Here is a 22,052-nt window from a genome sequence, read left to right as displayed (position 1 = left end):
GCACCAGTTCTAACCATGGGTGAAGAAATATTTTAACTAAATGGCTAACATAGTTAAATGTTTATAAAATTGTATTTAGACTATGCCTAACTTTTGAAACTTTCTCACTACGTTCTCTCTCTTGAAATACCTTTTCATATTTTTTTACTCTTAGAGATCTGTCATGCTGCTCCTTCCTCCACTTAGTAGTGTCTACATTTCAGTGGCAAATGTAGCAATGTGTATTATTTGCTTTGGTAAAGAAACTTTCTGGCAGCTGTTGGGATGAAAGGCACTACATAGATACAAGATATTATCATTAATTGCTGAAAGTCTCAGGCAGGGCACTTAAGAGGATATCTAAACTGGGAATAGTTTTGCTTACAAATGACATGGGTGGCAGGGGAGTTGAGCAGTTTGTTCCTGCACAGCAGGGCTATTTGAGATGGTTATTAATTTATTTCTGGCAATTGTCCAGCTCTTTTTTTTTCCTTCTTCTTCTATTATTATTATTTTATTTTGGGAGATTAATGTGCTAGGTCAGAGCATAATCCAGCCCGGGGAGGGAGGGAAAAGTGATGTGAATAGTCTTCCCAAGATAAATTGCAGTGTTGGAAAAGGTTCACAGCCTTTGCTTGCTTGTCTGAGAGCTATCCCAAGTACTCATTAATCCTTGTCGGGAGAGAAGAAAGAGAAGGGGTCTTTATTTGCAGCTACAGTGGGAGGCTGGTAAGATCACATCTGTCAAGGGCCTATAATGACTCAGAGCACAGATGCTTCATTTTTAATACCTTTTTCTGGATAGCAATATTTCTCACTTTTTTTAAGTCCCTTTTTGTCTTAGGATGTTGTTGATGGTCTTACTGTCCCTTGACATCTGAGACTGCTGTTACCTACCACTATGGATCTGGATTTATTTTTATCCCCCTCTCTACACTACATCCATTAAGCCAACCAGGGATGAGATCTGGTGTAACAAATTAAGCAAGATCAAACTGGGATGGGAGAGCTCCAAGAGAACCCCAGGATGCCATAGAAATTGTAATTGGTAACCGCATAGCTGAGCTCTTTCCCTGAGCCTGATGACCCAGCTTACTTCTACAGGCCAGCTCAATGCTACATATCTTATTTTTCAGATGAGTTTTTTTAAATGTAAGCTTTTTCTGAGTTAGAACAATTCTATTGCACTTTAGGCACATTAACTTTGAACAAATTCTTATCAAGTTATTTGGTATCTTAATACTTGCCAGAAACAAAGTTATTCTCTTCCTTCCTCATATGCTTGTAGTAGTGTTTCTGCTTGAAGCCTAGCTTGTAGTTCATGAACTTCTGAATGGCTGTCATTTAATGGTAGCAGGTAGCAAGCTGCTGGAGAAATACAAATGAAATTCACAGAGTAGAGCTAGAAGATTTTTTTCAAGATATATATACTGAGAATTTTTCGGCCTATATAACTAGTCAGAACAGCAGCCTCTAGCTCCTCATAATACAGGGCCTGAAGTGGATATTGCTGCACTGTCAAGGATAAAGGTATTTAATCTTGAGCTTCCTTGCAGTACCTTCTTACTGGCAGTCAGTCATAGATAAAATTTGCCCATGGATGGCATATCAGGGACTTTGATCATTCTGCGCTGAACCTCTGAGCAGGCCCTTCAGATTTTCCTCATTTTGGAAGTTCAAAGGCACTTCCAAAGCTAGTCTGGCTTTTCATGCTGCTCCTTGAGATTCTAGTCTTCTCTGAATACTATGTGGTTTTCACTGATGCTTTTGCATAGCCTTTCTATTAGGAGGCATCTCTTCTGAATGTCCTTCTTTTAAGTCTCTTACCTCTCCATATCCATTGTGATTGGAGCAAGATCAGATTCTTTTATTTTACACATCAAAGTCTTCATATCTCCCCTCAATCTTCCCTGTAGACTGAACACCACCAATTTTTTGAGTCTTTTCTCAGGGATCATTCATTCCAGATATTATTCTCTTCTGGACTGTCTTCAGTCCCCCTTGTTTTCCAGACCATTTCTCCAGTCTGTCAAGATGAGTTTGGATTATAATCCTTCTTTCCAGTATGTTTACAGCCTTTCCCAGTTTAGTGTCAACTGCACATTTGATAAGCCTACTTTGTTCCATCAAGATCACTAATGAAAATAGTGAATAGTACTAAACTCTGCTTACCTCAGATGCATCTTTTCATTTTCACAGTGAGCACATGAAAAATGTGGGCTAGAGCACTCAGTTCTCCCAGTCTAAGGTACCTGGGTCATGTATTCCTAGAATGGCCCCATCACAGGAAGGGCAGCATTTGGTTTAAGATGACATCAAGAACCACCTTGGATTTATAGCATCAGTTCATGCTTTAGTAACTGAGAAAAGGCAAACTAAAATTGAAAGGCAGAAAAAGAGGTTTGTCTTTATAATCTGAATACAGAGAACAGTAAACATGATGAGTGCTTGAAGTGTAATGCTTGAAGTGTAGCATGAAGACTGCTATATTATGGGGATACATCTAGCCAGAGTTCTCCAAGCTTGAATACCTCAGAAATGGAATATCTCTGCAAGCAACCCCTCCAAAGAATGAGGGAAGATTGAAAATTTAACAAAATAATCCCAGACTTTCCCAGGTTCCAAACCAGCCTGGAAAACAGAGTTGCCAAGAGAGGCGGTGAGACTACCATCAGGCTGGAAGGCAGGGAAAGAACTTGTGAATAGGGGAGAAAAGCACAGAATGGAAGGTAACCCCAGCATCAGACTCCAATCTTACACCTCTACAACCCATGGAAGTTTGCAGGAGAAGGAGCATACCTGTGGCTAAAGATGTCCCTTCCTCCCCCCTGAGCTGTGATGGGCACATCAAGCTGCGTACAAGTTTTAATAGCAGCTGGGCTCATAATTTCTTTGGAAGGGGGGCTTGGCTCCCACCCTGCATGCTGAATGCTCTCCATTAAAAAAGGCAAATAAGATCATTTGGTTCAATATAAAATGAATTAAAGTAAATTAAACTGCAGGAGCCATGTGGCCTGCAGAGGCCTCCATTGTTGTACATACATAAATGGCAGCTTTTCATTTTCACTGCTAAGGAATGACAGCTTGAGGGGGGTGGAATTAAAAATAAGGAAATAAATAATATAAAGACAGAGTTGCCAAAGATTTCGTTTAGGAAATCCCAGGTGCCTGCAAGTCTCCCATCCCCTCCTCATGCTGTTGTCAGCAATCTAAGCTGATATCCTGGAGAATGGAGTGAAGCATGGGGGGGGAGGGGGGAGAAAGCAAACCAAAAGAACTGTAAGAAACTGGTATCCTAGGTTCTTTTATATATATATATATATATATCCCTATCTCTATAGGGGAGAAAGATACCAAGGACACACTTTTTTTCAGCGGTCTTAATGGCTGGTATATAAGAAAGGCCCTAAGTAAGAATTTTAATTGCATGCTCAATGCAGATGTGCAGCCAATTTACAAGGGGCTGCATTTCCAGAAGATTGAAAATTCACATTTGTTTGTTGAAAACATAGTACGAAATTGCTATTGAATAAATACTTGTCAGTTTTGTTTGAAAGCTGGATCTAGACATTGCAAATGAGTTTTTTGTGGCAAGGCTGCTGGCATTACTCATGTGAAGCTTTTTCTTTATGCTGTTGAAATGGTGTCGGGGCCAAGTGTACAAACACTGGTCCATGCTAGCACTGTGGAGTCCTCACTGCATCTTTGAAAATATTTGCTTGGGACTTTTTTTGTTTGGTGGGTTTTTTTGGTGCTTTTGCTTTTTTAAAGTACCATCTCATCAAATGTGGTTGGAGAAAACTTGGCCTGTACGTGGCAGCCATTCTTTACACAGTTTTGCACTTGGACCAGATACCTTTTTCAGGTGCATATCATGTTTCCTAGCATAGGTGGTTACAGCTCTGCCATGTAAACTGGCACATTAAGCTTTCCATATTCCTTCTGAAGCTGCACCTTGGACATGAAAGAAATATCAGAATGTCTTTTGCATGAAGTAGTATGATTGGGATACAAATGGTATCATACAAATGTATTACAGTGTCAGCTGATCTGTGATAACTGTGTATTCTGTGAGTCTGAAGCTAGTAAGACTTGATTTTGAGTAGCCCCAGTGCTCTTCCATGTTCTAATGGAGCACAAGCACGTCCACAGTTGCTTTGATTATCATGTCACCAAACACCTATCATGTTTCAGTCTCTGTGCATAGCCATGTATAATTAAACAGTTATTATAAGGAAAATGAGCACTTACCTTACAATGATTAGAATTATTCTGCAGCCTGCCTCCCATCTTGTGTCAGAGCTCAGCTCCATGGGATACCATGGTCCAAAATCCTGGTTCCCAGCCTTTCCCACTGGGCAGACTGACCCTTCCTCCATCACATGACTAGTTGCACAAATGACTTGCACGTGCAAAAGTTTTATGCTCCTTGAGCAACAAGCTCTTCTTGCACTAGGCATTCATGTAGAACAACCCATGACAGAGCAAAGTCAATCCTTCTGCATCAGGGGAAAGAAGGCAAGCTGGAGAAGTTTGCTGCTGCCAAAGCACTTTCTCTAGGCCACAGCCTCTTCCAGAAGGCTCTCATTAGGAGAGAAGGTGCCAGAGGGAAGTTGTGTTAATTGTGATGGTGATGGCAGCAGGCCTTCTAATGTCCCTGCAGCCTCTCTTTCACCATGGGACCAGATATTTATCAATCATTTTACATGAAGTTTGTGTACCTTTTTTTTCATCCTGAGAAAAACAGGGTCTCTTGGAGCATTTGAGTCTTCTAGATGCTGATCAAAAAATACGGAAGCATTAAAACAAGCACTGGGAGCGGGCATATAAGTCATGTATTACAAAAAATATCTGGGTAAAGATCTTCCTGTTCCTTGTCTGTGCTCTCTTGTACTGTGCGATATGCAAGTTAATCCTGGTCTTCTCTAATAGTGTGGCTAAAGTGGTGTTTCCAGACAGGTGATAGCCTATCCTCTCATTGCCCTCTCCTTGATGATCTTGGATGCTATTTGGGGGAACTCCCTCAGAAATAGATTCACTCTTCTTGGACAACAATCTGAGCTTTGATCCTCTAGAGGCATGGGAACTACGTGATGGTTCTGCAAAGACTTTTCCCTATTGCAGACTGGGACAGATGTGGTGTCCCAGAGCCAGAAGTGTGGGATTTATTACTTATGAAAGAAAAAGACTCACTAAAGCGTAAGATTAGGTACTGAGGAACTGGGTCTTTTCTGTCCCTCTCCTTAACACACTTTGAAAGTCACTGCTACTAAACTTTTTAAAGGTATCATTGCTCTTAGGTGCCTTCCAAGTTTAACTTTCCAGTTTAAGATATCCAAGATGTGACTTTCAGAAGTGCTGTGCACTAACTAAAAATCTCATTTTCCCTTCTAGTCCCACCTTGGAATTACTACTCATTAGCCTTGCATGGATTTTCACCAGCATCCTCTGTGCCACAATCCTGTTTACTGCTCCTACCCAACACTTTCTTATATTGGCAATATGACCTGAAATCTCAGCGGAGCCTGCTCTCCTCTGATCCAAATTGCCAGCAGGTCTCAAAAGTTTTTTCTAGCATCTTCCTGTTTCAGATTATGTCCTAATGCTGCTGGCAACAGAAAAAGTGAGACTTGGAACTTCCCTTGAGTGCTAATCACAACTTACAGTTGCCTCATTGCAACTTCTCTCACTTCTCTTGCATCCCATTTTAATTCCACTGTGTAAAACCTTAGCATGCCTTTCTGTTTCCTTCTGTGGAGGCACACATGCACAGCCTTATGTCAAAAGAGACTACAAAGTCAATGCTCGGTTAGGCTATGTGGGAACTAGCATTGCTTTTGCAGCTGTAATTTGCCCCATTTGGTGTGCATATATTGTGATTCAATTTTTAATTATGCGATTCCATGTTATTTTTCTGTAAGACTTCTTCCATCCATCACCAGTGTATACTGTGCCCCACGGACAAAGCAAGGTGAGGTACTGAAAGAAGCTGTTGTAGAAACTGGGAAGTGCATAGAGAACAAAGAGACTGTTGGAAGAAGAATGTTCTACAAGTTCAAGTCAAATGCTACACTGGAGAATTAAATTCCATCCTTTTCTTTGCCAAATAATTCCTATGTGATTCTAGAAAAGCCATGTACAGCTGCAAACTGAAGTCAGTGGTTTAGCTTTTAATGGTAATGTGATCTATAAAATTAAGTGCTTTATAAAAAGTCTAATCCCAGAGATCTCAGATTGGATACCAAAACAACCTTACCTTAACCTTAGTCTTTCCGTGTCTCAAGTTTTCATTTAGAAAATGCAGAGAATAGCTCTCCCTTATGTCAGCCAGCAATGTGAAAATAAGTTGGCTTTTTTTTTAAATCTTTTACTGTAGTGGTGATGTCATAAAAAGACTGAAGAAATTTTAGTAATTTTCTACTCTGAGCAGAGCTTAAATAGCCTGAAGTGATAGGATGCAGATCTGCCATCAAGTAATGAGGGTGTAACAAAATACTGAAGTCACATGCTTAATGAGTACCACTCGCCCTCTGTGAAAAAATAGCGTGTGTTCACATCATTAGACCGTATAATACTGCATGTACAGAAGGAAAATTGCAATTGTATGAAAATCCTGAACTCTGCTCTTCCAAAATAAGCGCTTGATTTAAAGTATAAAAATGGTCTTTCTATGTGGTGAAGGAGGTAGAGGAAAATGGAGCGTTATACTTGAGTCATTGACTTAGTTTTTAACAAAGCATTCTGAAAAAAGAAAGGAATCAAAATTCCACCATGTGGTATCACAAGGCTCATCAGCAGAGCTGCTATAATTAGATCCACAGTACAGTCCTCTGCCACTTGTGCTAATGAAGGGTTTGATAACAGTAGTAGACTGTCAGCTTTTACAGTAACTGACCCTACAGAGGAAGCAGGGTAAGCTCTGTACTTCTTACATTTTAGTCAGGCTTAACTCCAACCTGTTGCAAGTGCCTGATGAGAGCAGAGCAGGGACTCTTTTCTGATATCTGACTCTACCCTAACCAGGAGCTGTAATTTCAGGTAATATCCTATGTAATCTCTGCAGTCCAGCAAGGTGATATGCTTGCTGTGGAGGGCTGGCTCCTGCACACTCCAGTCATGCATTGGGGCTGGCTCACAGGCTCACCAAAAACAGCTTTCGCTGATCTTAGAGAGCTGTTCAATCTCTAGAGAGTGTATTCAAGAGAAGATTCCCGGATTTACATGGATTTTTATGAAATAGGAAAAGTCGCCTAACAGAGGCAGGCCTTGCCTTATTTCAAGCTGTTGTTCCAGGTCAGATGCACAGGAGAAATAATTGTATTTGTGCTTAATATAACACACAGTTCTTCCTAATCTTGATGAGAAATAGCTGAAATACTTTAACTGAAGTTTTCAGACAAAATACAGCTCGAGACAAAGATTTGGCTTTGAAAACATCAACCTAGATAGCCAAGATATAACAAAGCTGAAAAGGAGAAGACAGAAAGGGATATGTGATGGGTGCCACCTGCAACACGTTACTGCTATCAGAAGGCTAAATTTTGCTTCTGAAATTATAGGGAACAAACCTTGTTTTCTAATCTTCTGGCTCAGAAGGAAGACTCCACTTTTGCTGCAGCCCTTTGTAGAATTACTTCTGATTTCCTAGGCACTTTCCCTTAGTTTAAAAAAAGGCTGGTGTGTTGCACTGAGGACTGAGATGCCTGACAAGACTTACATTTCTGTAAGCATTTACTGTAGCACTAGGTCACTTCTAAACGATGCTCAGCTGTCCTTGTATTGCTTCCCCCTCCTAGCTGTAATCACTCTAAGCTTATCAACAGGGCTCTCCTAAATGGTCAAGTGGGTGGTGTTCATGGGCTGGATAGAGAGATGCATCCCTTTAAAACTTAACTGCACTCTTATGAGGGTGTTAACAAGTATCTAGCTGCTAAGATACCCTGCAGTTACCATTGAACACTGAAGATCTGCATTAGATAAAGGAATTATGAAAGCTTTGTAAAGGGTGGAGATTTTGTGGTTAGAAAATTTAAATTTGTCACTTGCTGCATGTTCATTTTAGAGCCATGCTCTGCCACTTCCAATTCTGCAGCCTGTCTGGACCTCTAGGGCTGCCTGTGACCCATCTTCCCTTATGTCTTGCTGTGGGCTCTAGTCAAAGGCTTCTGTTGTAGAAGAATTTCAGCTTTGATGCCCCAAATGCTGAATCCAGAAGTTCCATCTGATGCAATGAGAAAGTAAGCAGTGACCTGTCCCAGCCCAGCCTGCTAGGGAAGCAAGGCTAAATAAAAGAAGATGAGTGTGAGCCTGGTGGGAGGAACAAGTCAGAGAAAGCAAACAGTTTGCTGCCTTTAGCTTGCTGGTAGCTTTCATCAGAGCTGGCTGAGGAGGGGGAGGAGGAGAACTGCCTGTGTGAAGGGAAGGAAGTGACAGCGTAGTCATTAGCAGACTGCGACCCTCTGTCACAGGGGCTCCTGAAATAAACGATGATTGTATTGAAGCATGAGGCTGGATAGAGACCTCTGTGCTAATTTAATAAATTGCTTGCATTTAGGACCCCAGATTGTTGCTGTTACATTTTTGCTATGTGATGCCACCTGGGATTAACAAGGAGGAGGGGATGGGGGGAAAGGAAGAAAGCAGCCCAGGTCCGTTAGCAACCGCTGGTGTGACCTCACTCCTTGTCCCAGGGGGCATATGAGATCATGAGAATGCCAGAGCTCTCTAAAGGATTCGATTTGTTCGGTACAGCAGGATGGCCTGCCGAGTGATCTCATCTCTGAGACCCTAGGGAAGGGCGCTAGCTGCTGCTAGCCTAATCCCCACTCCAAATCTCACCAATTAACAATTGACCTGTGATGACATCACTGATGACAAAGCTAACTGGGACAACACAGCAAAATTCCAGGGGAATTTCCCCTTCTCCATGATCTTATCAAATAAAAGAATTTTGACATGTCAAAAGCAAATCTTTCAGTCCAGATAATGTCATTGCAGATTAAGCATAGTTCTGGGGTCACAGCTTGCCCTGACCTAGTGCCCTGTCACCAGTTCTCCCTTTTAAACAGTGTGGAACAGAACATAAACAGGTCCTCATTAAGACTGGGAGACCCTCAATTAGATAGCCTTATTTAGGCACCTTCTTAGCCCTAGTCTTAGGTGCTTTAAAATAGAAATTACATGGTAAGAAAAAGAAGTCTTATTTCAGTTGTTGCACCTCATGGTTGTAGTAAGCCAGAAGGGAGTTTATGTTACCTTGCAGGTGTCCTTCAAGGAAGGAGAGCTCTCTAATTGGAATAAACACCAGAATGGCAAGGACAGCTTTAGTGAAGGTTTACAAAGAATGTTGTCCATTCTTTGAGTTTCTTTGGAGAGAGAAGTGTTTCAACCAGCATGCTTCCGCCCTCTTCCCCTTTTCTACCTTAAGGTCCCCAGGAAGGTTTAGTATCTCCGAGTTTAAAATGCCTTGAGGGGTTTTTTCTTCAGAGCCAGTCTTTTTATCTGTGTACTGTGCAAGAGCCAACACACACCTGAGTGGAAGGGGAAGGATGCTGGCAAATAGATCATTAATTTGATTATTTGGGATTATCTAGAAAGTTGTCAGAAAGACTGATGTCACCTTACATTTAAATCCCTGTACCTTCAGAAGGGGTATAAGATCAGAGAGACCTACCTTGCATTCCTTTTCTCATTATTAATAGTTTCTACGGTTTACATCATGTTAATCCCTGTAAGTCTTAACCTCTGCTGCTAGTGTTCTGTAGCATTGTACAGGTATGCAATAAGGTGTATATCCATAACCTGCTCTAAAAGTTTAAGATTCAAAAGTGTAGAACAATAGCTGGATAAGTGACAGAGCAAGAAGAACACTAAGAAACATTGAAATGATAGTTAACCTATCTAGGCATCGAGTTAAATGGCTGCAGAGAAAGCTGCATCTCATGAATACTGATCTTCGCACCATTTAACAGAGTACATAGGTGGACAGTGAGCACAAGTCTTATAAGCTTCAAGCCCCACACCTGTTAAGTGCTCTTCTTTTGACTTCCTGATAGTAATCATGTATCACTTGTTTGTTTGTTTTACAGGGAAAGTTTTATCTGGTTATTGAGGAGCTGAGCCAGCTGTTCCGCTCCCTTGTCCCCATCCAGCTATGGTATAAATACATCATGGGAGATGATCCATCCAGCAGCTACTTCCTAGGTGGGATCCTGATCATCCTGTATAGCCTCTGCAAGGTGAGTACCACCTCATTAATAACCTCTATGGGAGCTGTAGCAGGAGCAGAGAAAGCAGCACAGCTGAGGGGAACAAATACACTTTTTGATTGTTACTATCACTACCAGGAAGGGAAGCTGCAGCAGCTGGGGGCACCATGTGCTTTAGTTGCCAAAAGCATTTTGCTTTACCAATATGTGAGCATTGGTGAGCTAGAGGAAGATCTGTAACTGCTCAAGTAGTGTTGCATCAGGCTAATGAAGTCATTGCTGTTTTCTAATACCATTCTATAAAGGCTAGAGGAGAATGGGAGTGGAGTCTTGGGGAACCAGTACTGGAAGAGAGGTTAGCTGTCTCCAGACTTCTAGATACAACATGGAAAGGAAGATTGCAGACAGTTAAATGTTTCTCTCTAAGCCTTCCTCTGTCTTTCAAGGCAGGGTAGGTACTCTGTCACTCGGTACTGAACGCAGCAGGGAGAGAGAGGGTTATCCAAGTCCTGCCTAGATAAAACAGGTAGTTCTGGCCACATTCTAGGTCCTGTTCTGGCTGATACAAGTTCAGTGTGACTTATTTAGAAGAGTCCGAAGTCCAAGGTCTAGAAATAGTTGCATTTCTAATTGTGGGTATTGAACCCTGCTGAGGGGCAGAGCAGTAGCTGAAGCAAACAACGATACACCTTGTGTTATCCATCCCTCTGAGAAAGGCCAAGTGAGTCAAGCTTGCTGCAGCCCTGATGCTTGTCTCTGCCTAGGGGAAAGGGGCTATGGCTTTGCAGAAGCAGACTGAAGAACAGAGAATATGTTTAAGCCAAAAACAGCTCAAAGGGGCTAATGGATTGCTGTGCAATACAAAATCATACTACAGCTCTTATGTGAGATGTGGCTGCAGTTGCAGCTATATGTTGTATAGGAATGGGGCAATGCAACCCTTGCTGTCAAGGAGTTTGCAATTTTTGTAGGCAATATATGCAGAGAAGGTCATGGGAAGTGAAGTGACTTGGTCACAGCAGGTCTGTGATCAAGCCAGAAACAGAGCAAGCAGTGCCAGAACAGAAGGCACATGAGACCAGTGTAGTTCCCTGCACACCCATCCATTCTCTCAGCTCTGTTTCCTGCTCTTTACTCTGTGGTGTGGGAGAGGATTGTTGTCCCTTCCAAAGATACCATTATCTGGATCCCCTCTAGACAACAGTATCCAACCCTTCCATGCCCTTCTGGCATGTGAGATCAGGTATACAGATCACAATTACAAGGACAGATTTCAAGTGATCTTTCTGGTGTCTCTTCTTGCAAAAGTTACTCAACACCTGGAGAAGAGATGCTCATCTGCAGTTCTACATGCCATTTCTTACATCTGGAGAAGTCATCATAGTGTGAAGAAGCAGTAGGCAGCCATCTGCTCCTTGGAGGAACAGGAGCCAAGCACAAAAATACAGCTGGCAGGACAGGGGCCTCAGCAGCCAGGGCCCAGCCCCATAGCACCCAAACAAGGCAAGCAGGGCAGGCCTGGAGGTGATAGCCAGGTTCAGAGTCCAGATCTTCAGGTGGTGAGGCAGGTCCAAGATAAAGCCAGAACATCAATCCACAGGTCAGGATCAGGTCTGGTGAAGGCAGCCAGGATCAGACCCAGTCCAGCAATTGCAGCATATAGCCATAGGGATGAGACAGGCTCAAGGTGAGGGTGTGAAGTCACTCCCTGTGCTGGGGTGTCCAGATCAGTGGGATCTGTAGCTAGGCACAGGCATGGCTATGACTGAGCTAGAAACTAGCACTTACACAGCACAAACTTGAACTGAAGCCTCCAGGGCTGAGCTTAAATAGAGCTCCTGGGTCCATGGGCAGGGATTGTGTGTGGAGACCCCAGGTGAGGCTCGTCAGGGCCATGAAGGCCTATTAATGCACTCAGAGCCCTGACACAGAGGTGCAAGCAGTGCTTTATGGGCTAGCTTGATGTTTCTCTACTATGAAGCCTTTATAGGTAGTGTTGTGATAATCTAGATTGGAAAAGCAACCTCATTTTGAAAAGTCTGCTGATGTGTTATTTAGAAGTTCCATGAGGAGAGAAGGACAGCTATTTACTGGCCTTGACTATAACTTAGGACTAGCACTGTGGGACACACTTGTGTGAAAGTGCCTTGGCTACAGCCTATGCCTTTAACATGCACGTTTCTTCTTTTAATTCATCTAGTTCATCAGAGGTGTAAATGGATGGATAGGCCAGCTGAAGGGTGATAGGTCCAGGAATATGTCCCAGGTCATTGTGTGGCAGCTACTTAGTACCACAGATGTGTCCAGGATAGGATTAGACCTCTGCACGCTAGAGACTTTGCTTGGAAGTGAAAGAAAAGTGGCAGCACACTCTTCTAATACAGATCATGAAATACTAGGTGCCTGCATCCCATTTACAATCACAAGAGTTGCAGGTCTAATTCCTTGCCTGAGACACTGAAAATATACCCAAAGGAGTCCACATTAGCAAAGCCACAAACCACATTAGAAAAACCACAGAAGCCAATTCGGCACTCAGACCTTCTGTGCTCCTGGCAAAAATCCAGGGCTCAGCTAGGGCTGCATCCCCTTTCCCTACACAAAGGGCAGGCTCGACTTTCAGAAGGTTGTATATAGTGCAGCTGATGGGAGCTGTCTTGGTGTCTCTGTCTGGATTGTGTAAACATGAACCTCTGATTTTGGTGAAGAAATCCCAGATGTTTATCAGTAAGGGCATTCAGGTCTTATCTTTTCCCTATCCTGAACAGAAGCACTCGCTGTCTGTGAACCTAATTGTTGCAATCGTATTGCTAGAAAGGTGACTGATGCAACATAGACTTCAGTGCATGGGGTGATAAATGGATGTTAAAGAGACTACTGAAACATGCATCTTTTGGGGGTACAGGGAACTCCAGGGGAAAAAAAATGGAAGGGGGGAAATGGACTGGGAGAAGAGGAGACATCAGAGCCAGAGCAAAGGCATTAGAAGTCACGCTATAAGCAAAGCAACCAGAAAAAGCTGTGAATTGGACTGCGCAAAAGAGCTGATCCCTATCCTTGTTAGAAGATAAAGTCTGTAAGTAGTCGGCAGCCTGAAGTGCTAGTTGCTGACTGGAAGCATTACTGGAAGGACCCTGGGAGCCTTTTTACGTGCTGACTGGAAGCATTATTGGTGCCTTCATTTGATTCCACATCTATTGCACGATGATCTCATTGGCATTCCCTGCAGTGAGCCCACTTAATCATGCTAACCAAAAAAAAAAAATAGAAAGCCAACTCCAGGCATTCTGGTGCCTTTGTACTGCTAGTCCACTACAGCTCTGCATATTCTGCATCACATCTTCCCCTGCCCTCACTCAGACATGTTAGAAATGGAAAGGTCCTGTTATTGTCATCTGGCCCTTCTCCCAACTAATGCATGGCTGTTCTTTGCACAATCATTTCTTCATATCTTGTCTAGATCATAGTGTCTTTCTATCTGTATCCTGCCAGATAGGGAACATGAAGCTGGCATACCAGATTAGGTTTTTCAAGCTGTTTTCCCTTTTATTAGTAGTACCATGTCTTCACTTTAAGAACGCTGAGTGTGTTCGGCCCCTTGATATTTGTAGGCAGTTTATCATCTTTTCCCCTCGCTTTTGTACTGCTCAGCCAAGCTGTAAATATTTATGTCTTTTAGTCTGTTTTCAGAAATCATTTTCTGCAGGCTCATTTTCTGCCCTTCTCTGAACTGCTTTTAGTCTTTAATGAGGAGCCCAGAATGAGCACTGCTCTCCAGATGCAGTTACATCATGTTTGCTGGGCAATGGAGGGAGGGGGGAAGAAAAGGACCCGGTGTTGCCCCTGCTGTTGGCCATCTTCAGGCGTCTGCAAAGTACCAAGGTGCCGGAAACTCACTCCCTTCCTGGCATTTGAAGTTTCTCACTCTTTAGGCAGATGCAATTCAGAGCAATTCATCCTCAGTCTTGCTTCTCATTCCTCAGGCCGTTCTTCTCTTGGTCGCATTTAATCACTGCCCTCCACTAAATCACTCTCTGCAGCAGGACAGGCAATTCCCACTCCTTCTTTCATAATATCATCTGGGCCCTGAAGTGTCAAGCTGCATGGCAGAGCCGCACAGCCCTGGAAATCCCCCTTTTCCCCAGAGGCTGAGGAAAGCCCTTTTCTGCCTCTTCCATGTGAAAAGGCTGCTGTTCCTTCCCTCTTTCTCAAGCTAGCTGAGGTGTCTTCTAACCTCACTTGTGGGCTTCTCAGGTACTCAGTTCTCAGGGTGCAAACTCAGTTCTCAGGGTCCATTTTAGCCCTTTCCTACTTAGTGGGGCTGGGCAATTTACCCTACCACAGCCCCCTGATGTCTGCTCCTCTTTCTGTCCTGTAAAGTCCCTGATTTGCAGTCCATTGTTACCAGAGCTTTTTTGGCTACCCTTCTCCGCTATCAATTCACATTTATTACATATTTCATGATCACCATGAAATCTTTTTTGGCACCATTGTTACTTAGGATCTTTGTTCCCTCCAAGTATCCATTTGGAGACACTGTTTCCTGAGTTTCTGGACTGTACACGCACACACACACACACACACACACACACATATTTTGTGAAAAGTATCTAAAATGGAATGTCTTTATTGCAGTCTTTTGACATCTGCGGTCGTGTGGGAAGTGTCCGGAAGGCACTGAAGGTCCTTTGCACCCCACAGGTAAGTAGTCATACATATTAGAGCAGTTTCATAGGTGGAACCTTGTTACTATTGAATTATGGAGTTGAAAATTGCTCAGTGTATCAATCAGGATCATCAAATAAAATAATTTGCTGTCCCATGGCTGGATAAGCTGGTATCTCTTGTCAGGGATGTTAGGAACCTTTTCTGATATCTGCCCTGTCCCAGCTATGGTAAGAGATTGTTGCTAGTCTGGCCTGTTTTGTCTGATTGGAAGCCCTGTGTAATATGGATTAATCCATTGAGGCCAAAACTGCAAGAAGCTGACAAAACTTTGTAGTGCAGAGTGTGAGAAAGACTTTAAATAGAAGTATGTAGTGCCTGATGTGCAGTGACATTAAAAGAGATCCTATAGTGCACAGAAATTATCCCAGGCATCGCATTATACAGTACTAATATTTGCAGTAAAATATAAAAACTTATATTTTAAGATGGTGAAATCGAAGACTGTAGAGGAAAGGAACATAATATCATAGAAGTTTATTAGAGCTTGCCTTGGTTATTCTGTGGGCTTGGGCTGGTCATTTTTCCTCAGCATGTTTCCATTTCCCCTATTACTGTTACAACAGGAGAAGCAACATTTACCTTCCACATATTTAAAAAGAAAAGTGAGAAGCCTGTGGGTGCTGCTGCTGTTATTCTTTCTTCTATTGTCTAACTTGCTAATAATAATACCTCCCACTATCTAAACACCTCTGCAAATGATGCTGAATTAATCCTTTCGGCTCCCTGTTGAGCTCATTAAATTTCATTATCATTGCTCCACAAGTGGAGGCACTAAAAGATGGAGTCAGCTCGAGGGGAAAACAAAACAGAACACAGAGCTCCAGACTCCCTCTGTTCTATGTGCTGGTGCCCAAATCTCCCTTCCCCATACACAGTGACATGACACCAGTGTCCTTCCCAGGTCACGCAGGGAATCTGGGTGTGAAAAACAGTGTGTCTATGTGTATGCTTAGCCACAAACCAGAGTATCTTCAAACCCTTTGACATTGGGATTTTTTTCTACCTCTCCCTAACAGAGCTATGGAGTTCGTGCTACCAGCCAGCAGTGCAGTGAGGCAGGTGACATCTGTGCCATTTGCCAAGCAGAATTCAGGGAACCTTTGATCCTTATGTGCCAGGTAAGACCCCAAGCTTCCCACATCAGGCCCCCTGTTGGCATTCATTTGGTTAACTTCTGCAGCTGGGGAGGGGCACAGTTAGCCTGAGTACTTCTAAAATCATTTACTGGGTCTTGATCTAGGTCTTAGTGGATATTTATTGCCCTCTACCATATAGCCAGTGATTCATGATAGCTGAGCCACTCTTTAGGGGCTGATCGTAGCTATTGAGATGGAAAAGGCCAGCCTTGTAGTCCAGGGACTGCCAGTTGGCAGTCCAGACCTTGGATCTAGAATGCAAAACATTTTTATCTGACCCTTGGGGAGACTGGCTAGTCAAGAGGCCAACCGAATTATGAGCAAGTGCTATGAGAGGGGCATAGATCCAGAATGAGCCTGACAGGGTGCATGAAGGCTGGTGCAGCACCATGTAATCCTGGTCTGGCCTCTGAACACCTGGCCAGGAATAAAAGTAGTTCTGCATATAGAAGTTGGGCACTGCTGCCAGTACCTGGGAATTGTCCTGTTTCTCGTTTGGTAAACACTGGCAAAACCTAGAGCTTAAGAATGGCATGCTCTGAGTAATGCAGTAGTCCTAATCTGGTGCTAGTAAAACCCTTCGAACACACCACACTGCCAGGGGTTCTGTTAATGTGTCAGAGGGCAGCTGAAGGTGTTGCCTTGTGGCAAGACTGGTGATGCTTCCCCAAGGTTTTCTCTTCAGTTGCTTGTAACTCAGTCAAGCTTTGTCTGCTGGGGTTGAAATTCAGCATCCTGGAGGCTGTTTCTGGCTGATGTGGGGGTGTGTGCAGGAAAACTTCAGGCAGAATGATTTAGCCATTTCTGGGAATGGAATTGATGGGATATATGCTCTCTTGTGATATCAAAATAAAGCTCAAGAGCCTTTTTTTGGAGAGCTTTAACATTCCCATGGTTTGTAGCAGGGTTGTCAAATTAAAGCAAGTAGGTCACCTGTGCATCAAAAGTGCCTCTTACTATTCCTGTGAAGAACTGTGCATATGTTATCAAGATGAAGGCCCCGAGGAGCTGTCTTTATATGTGCTTATCAGAGCTGAGATTTTGATGAGTAACATTTCTGCTGACTCCACACGTCTTGAGGGGGTCTCAGCTTCTTATGGCTTCTAACAGTCCCTTCTTGCCCTATTCCTGCTCTTCCAGTCTGGGGCTAGATGGGGTTGTGTGCTGGACAGTTGTCCCTCCTGGTCTCTGCTAGTACCCAAGGTAGGCTGGAGGGAGAATCCTGTTGTGGCTCAGTGTAGAAATGAGAGGAGAAGATAAGGAGTGAAAACTGACATTTATAGAGAAGGGGAAGTGGGGACTGCAAAGCTACTGACTAGGACTGGGTGATGTGAGCAGAAAAAAACAAACGCAGTAAGGAGTGGGGGAAGAAAGGGGGTTGTTTGAGCTAAGTAAAGACTTGTAAAATAACCCAGGGAATTGAGGATGGAAACATGGTAGAGAAAACCCTCTCAACTACTTTGTTAGCCCAAACGTCGTAGGCCTTTTTAATGTTTCTTTCTATTGCTATATTAAGAATATTGCTATATTAAGAAACAGAGTAATATATCATTAGCTTTGGCAAACCGATGTACTAGTAATGCTGGGATTTATTTTTCATATCATGCAAGCACTGCTAATCAGCTGCGCTGTCCACCTGAACTTGAATCGTTACTTGCTCCCGTGGCTGTCCTATTGAGTGTGCACGCTTAGTGACAAGGACCTCCTGCCCTCATCGTGGTGATGCCCTTTTGTCTCCACAGCATGTGTTTTGTGAAGAATGCCTCTGCCTCTGGTTTGACAGGGAGAAGACCTGTCCTCTTTGTCGTTCTGTCACAGTAGAAACTTTGCGTTGCTGGAAAGATGGCACCACCTCTGCTCATTTCCAGGTGTATTAAAACCAATACGTACCGACAAATGGAATAACATGTGCAGAGAGAAGAAAAAGCTGGAAAATCTGGTGATCCCATGCCCCGATTTAGTTGCCTGTGGATTTGTTGTCTTAGTCTTTCTTCCAGTTCTGTTTCTCCAGGAGCAAACAGAACGATTGTTACTAGCCAGAAACTTTATCCTCAAAGGCAAGAAAGATGTGTTTTATGTTATGGCAAACTCCATGGCTAAGCTACAGCCAAGATTTTTTCTTGAACTTACATGGTTATAAACTGCCTGGGATTTTTCCTTTTTTTCTGTCCTTTAGTATAGATATATATATTGCGTGTATAAGGCAAGCGTACTGTGAATTGCGTGTGTATAACCTGGTATACTGGAAAAAAGCTGTCCTCCTCTGGCTCAAACCACTGGTGAGATTTTTCACATTAAATGGCTCTAGCTTCCCGGATCTGTAACTTCATAGAATTACACTGTTGCTGTTATACTACCTTTGAGAACTCTTCCAAAACAGTGCTTCAGAACCATGCGCCCAAAGTTTATTTGGGGTTGGAGAAATGCCATTTCCCAGCAGCCGTGTTTTTGCAATTGATTCCACAAATTGCACGTGTTGTCATCTTAATAAAATCTCAAGGAAAGACCATGCTAGCGAAGCTGGAAATGACACTTGTTTTTCTTGGGAATGTTCTTCCTCTTTAATTTGCATGATCAGACTTTCTGATTTCCTAGCATATGGGGAGAACAGTGGGAGGCAGGGAGAGATTAAAGTCAAGTTTGATTTGTCTAGGTGAGAAGTTAAGGTCCTAACCAAGAGCATCTCACAAATTCAGGTATCTCTGCAATATGCTCCTCAGCGCAGCCACTTGAGGCAAGGCTTACTGGCTTTAAAATCAGCATCGCTCAGCATCCAGAACCTGCCCGGGTCCAAAACCGGAAAAAATGTGCTCACGCAGCACTGAGCCCATACAGCACTACTGATACCAGCAATGCTGGGGCATCAGGACCCAGGGCCCCCTGGAGAGGTTGGACTTAGTGAGACTTACTAGCTTGAGGGCAGCATTATACAGAAGCAGCTGCATTGCTTCAGGAGCCAGCCTGGTTTATCCACAAGCTGGATAATCCACCTGTGATGGTGGAGACTTGATTGCAACACCTCCGCTTCAGAAAAAGCTCTTTGAGGAGATACCTCGTATTGTTAACAGGAGAATTAACACACTTTATATTGCTGCAGTTTCCATCTCTGCTGAGGGTGCTGCAGTGGCACTTGCATGCAAATGGAGTTGCTGTTTGTTCGCAGGAGCTTTCTCTTTCACTAAACAACCTCTGCTTTTTGCTGCACGCCCAGAGAAAGTGCCTCATTAGGCAATTGTGGCATCTTCCATGCTCATTACTATGGAAATGGCCGTAAGGTTACAATCCCACTTGAGTGGATAATCAGGAAGAACTGTACCTGGGGGAAATGAGCCTATGAGTGTGTACTGACTGCCGCCTTCCCCTCCTGCTGTGAAACTCCACAGGGAAAAGAATTAAAGCAAACAGGAGCTAATGGTAACAGGATTAAGGCTCAACATTTCTTTGGAAATAATAGTTCAGTATGGCTAGAGGAGAAATTATGAGAGGCAGAGCCTGAGCAGGGAAGATAGTCCAAATCTGGCTTGAGAGATACAGGGAAGTAAAGGAGGAAAAGCTTTACTTTCCAAAACAAAGTGATTTGATTCTTGTGAAATGGATCCCGTGAAAGTGGAGAACTAAGTCAAGGAATCCAGTAGCTATCTCCAATGGAAATAGCCTTTTGGGGATGGGGGAAGAGAGGTCAGTAAGGAAGGAAGCAAGGTTTTCAGTGGGCATAAAAATGTTGTTCTGTACGATAGTCTGGTATATTCACCAGGAAAAGGGAAAATTACCGCTTCTGTGCGCAGGCAATTTATGAAAGGTTTCAGCATCAGTTTTCAGTGGAATGCCAATTAATTAAAGGGTTGGTGGTATCTGCTTTCAAGATGTTTGAAAAGCCACTTCTAATTCTGATTTTTTTCTAAATGCTCCTGGAAAATGTATTTGGAGAAGCATATGAAAAGGTCAAGATGAGCCTAGCACTACAGATAGCATTTGCTACACTCTTTCAAAATTACTCATTTTTACTTGGTGACAAGGAAGGCAGGCAATCAAAGGGAAAGCATGGGGAATATTTGTTGCCATTCTTATAGTCCTTCTTTTTCTTTACTTTTTTTTTCTTTATTGACTGATCTTTCCCAGTTGTCAGTGTAAGATAGAGGGGACTACCATTATCACATACTTGAAACGCTTTGCTACAGCCCAAGGACTCAGAAAGATCACACAGTAAGACTTCGTACCAGCACACAGTGGAAGAATTGCCATGTACCTCGGGTGGTTTTGGTACCTGTGTAAGAACCCCTGCACCAGTATCATCATATTCTAAAGAACTTTGAATGATTAATTTTTCTTTTGCTTCATCTCAGTGAGCCCTTCTTGATTCCTCACTATTATAAGGCAGCATTCAGGTCCCTGTACAGAAGGCTGGCTCCTCTGGTGATGTGCTTCAGTGGTATCCGACCCCTGTGTGCAGGTAACCCATTGCAATTCTCCTTTGTCTCAACAGAAGTCCAGGGAAGTTGTTGGCTGAGTAACCTTTGAGACAGAGGGCTTCTGTTGCTATTCAGATACCTCAGGGACAACATGCAGCACTGTCACCTGTATGTGAGACCTTCATTATGGAAGAGCCTGTGTCTGAGAGGACATGGGTGCCTGAGGCTCGGTGGGCCATCCAGTGCTCCACTTCTCTGTTAAAATTAATTAGTGCTAAATAGAAGGTGAAATTTGATGCTGTGGATATTTATTCTACTGGAAGCATAACAAAGATCATCTTAATTCCTGCAAGATAAAGAATTTACTACAGGCCACTATTCTATAGCTGTTAAATTAAAACAACATCCTTCAGTCCCTATTCTTCTGGCCCAGATGCTGTGGCAGAAACAGCTCTGTGCTGTCAGCAGTCTGTCAAACCCTCCCTCCTCGGGTCTGCTACAGTGATGGTTTTGTGAGGCAGGACGATTCTACCCTCCCCTAGAACATGACATTTGGACCAGAAAAGATACAGGGGAAACTTCCATTCTAATGACAACTGATGAGAAACTTCTGTTGATTTCCATGGGAAAGCAGTTAGGGTTGCGGAAAGAAATTATTCTCTCAAATTTTAGAGAGGAAATAAAAACTGGAGCCTTTTTTCACCATTGAACAGTTGTTTTTCTTTTTTTTAATAAAGTCATTATAAATATGTACAAAGAGTCTCAGCATATGAAATTCCTTTTACAAAAGAGAGAAGCCACATCCAACCGTAAACAGGAGCCTTCAGGAACTCATATCAGCAGTGAGCATATGCTTTGCTCTTGCTTTGGTGAGGGTGGAAACTTGCACAGTGACTCTGCAAGAGTTTACATCCAAACAGTACTGAATCAGCAATGTGCAAGGAATTGCGTATTCACTGCATTTCGCCTGCTTTATTCTGTTAGCAGTGCATCTGGGAGCAGACTGGAAAATCTGCAAATGTCCTAAGGACTAAAGATGACGGGAAGATTTTTGCTTGCTATAAACTGTGGTCTTCAAATTGATTGGAAAGGTTATGCTGCGAATGCCCGTGAGAACTAAACCCCATTGTAGTTGGTTTTGCTCTCTACTTAGGTGGCATCTGTAACTAATAATGGATGTAACTAATAATGGCAGTTCAATACCCAGATGCTTTCAGTGAATATTTGTCAAGCTTCACAGTCACTTTCTGTAAATATTAAAAAACTTGTGAAATTCAAGTACTCAAGTATTCGTGCAGAGTGAACACTGAAGAAGTCTAATTGGAGTTACATGAAAATTCACTCTTGTATTCAAATAAATATTGTCAGGAAAAAATATTCACTTGCTTGGTATTTTGTAGGTTTAAATTTCTCTTGCGGATAGGGAATGGAAATTCCGCGGCTTTGACTGGAACAGTCAGCTTTTTCCCGCAACTGCTAAGGGCAGAGCTGCGGTTTGGAAGACCTGAGTTTGGGAGTGCGTTTGGGAGATCCTTCTCAGGCAGATGGTGCGCGATTCAAGCCAGTAGGCTTGGCAGAGGAAGAAGCACAGA

General features: G+C 43.0%; 1 protein-coding gene across 4 annotated transcripts in view; it reads left to right on the top strand.

Annotated features, from left to right (window-relative positions):
* Positions 1-21,823, top strand: part of RNFT2 (ring finger protein, transmembrane 2) — a 34,307-nt gene extending 12,484 nt beyond the window's left edge. For 2 of the 4 annotated variants that reach the window (XM_075516657.1, XM_075516658.1), the window contains exons 8-11: positions 10,068-10,217; positions 14,823-14,888; positions 15,932-16,033; positions 17,794-18,056. In XM_075516657.1, coding sequence (XP_075372772.1) covers positions 10,068-10,217; positions 14,823-14,888; positions 15,932-16,033; positions 17,794-17,928 — 453 coding nt within the window. In that variant the 3' untranslated portion in view covers positions 17,929-18,056. Of the gene's footprint in view, positions 1-10,067; positions 10,218-14,822; positions 14,889-15,931; positions 16,034-17,793 lie in introns of all 4 variants that reach the window. The other 2 variants (XM_075516660.1, XM_075516659.1) reach the window with 2 other exon arrangements.
* The last annotated feature ends 229 nt before the right edge of the window (positions 21,824-22,052 follow it).

This window comes from Mycteria americana, chromosome 13, assembly GCF_035582795.1.
Source record: "Mycteria americana isolate JAX WOST 10 ecotype Jacksonville Zoo and Gardens chromosome 13, USCA_MyAme_1.0, whole genome shotgun sequence".
Lineage (NCBI taxonomy): Eukaryota > Metazoa > Chordata > Aves > Ciconiiformes > Ciconiidae > Mycteria > Mycteria americana.
The sequence above is the reverse complement of the archived record's forward strand: the minus strand, read 5'-3'. Positions and strand labels throughout refer to the sequence as shown.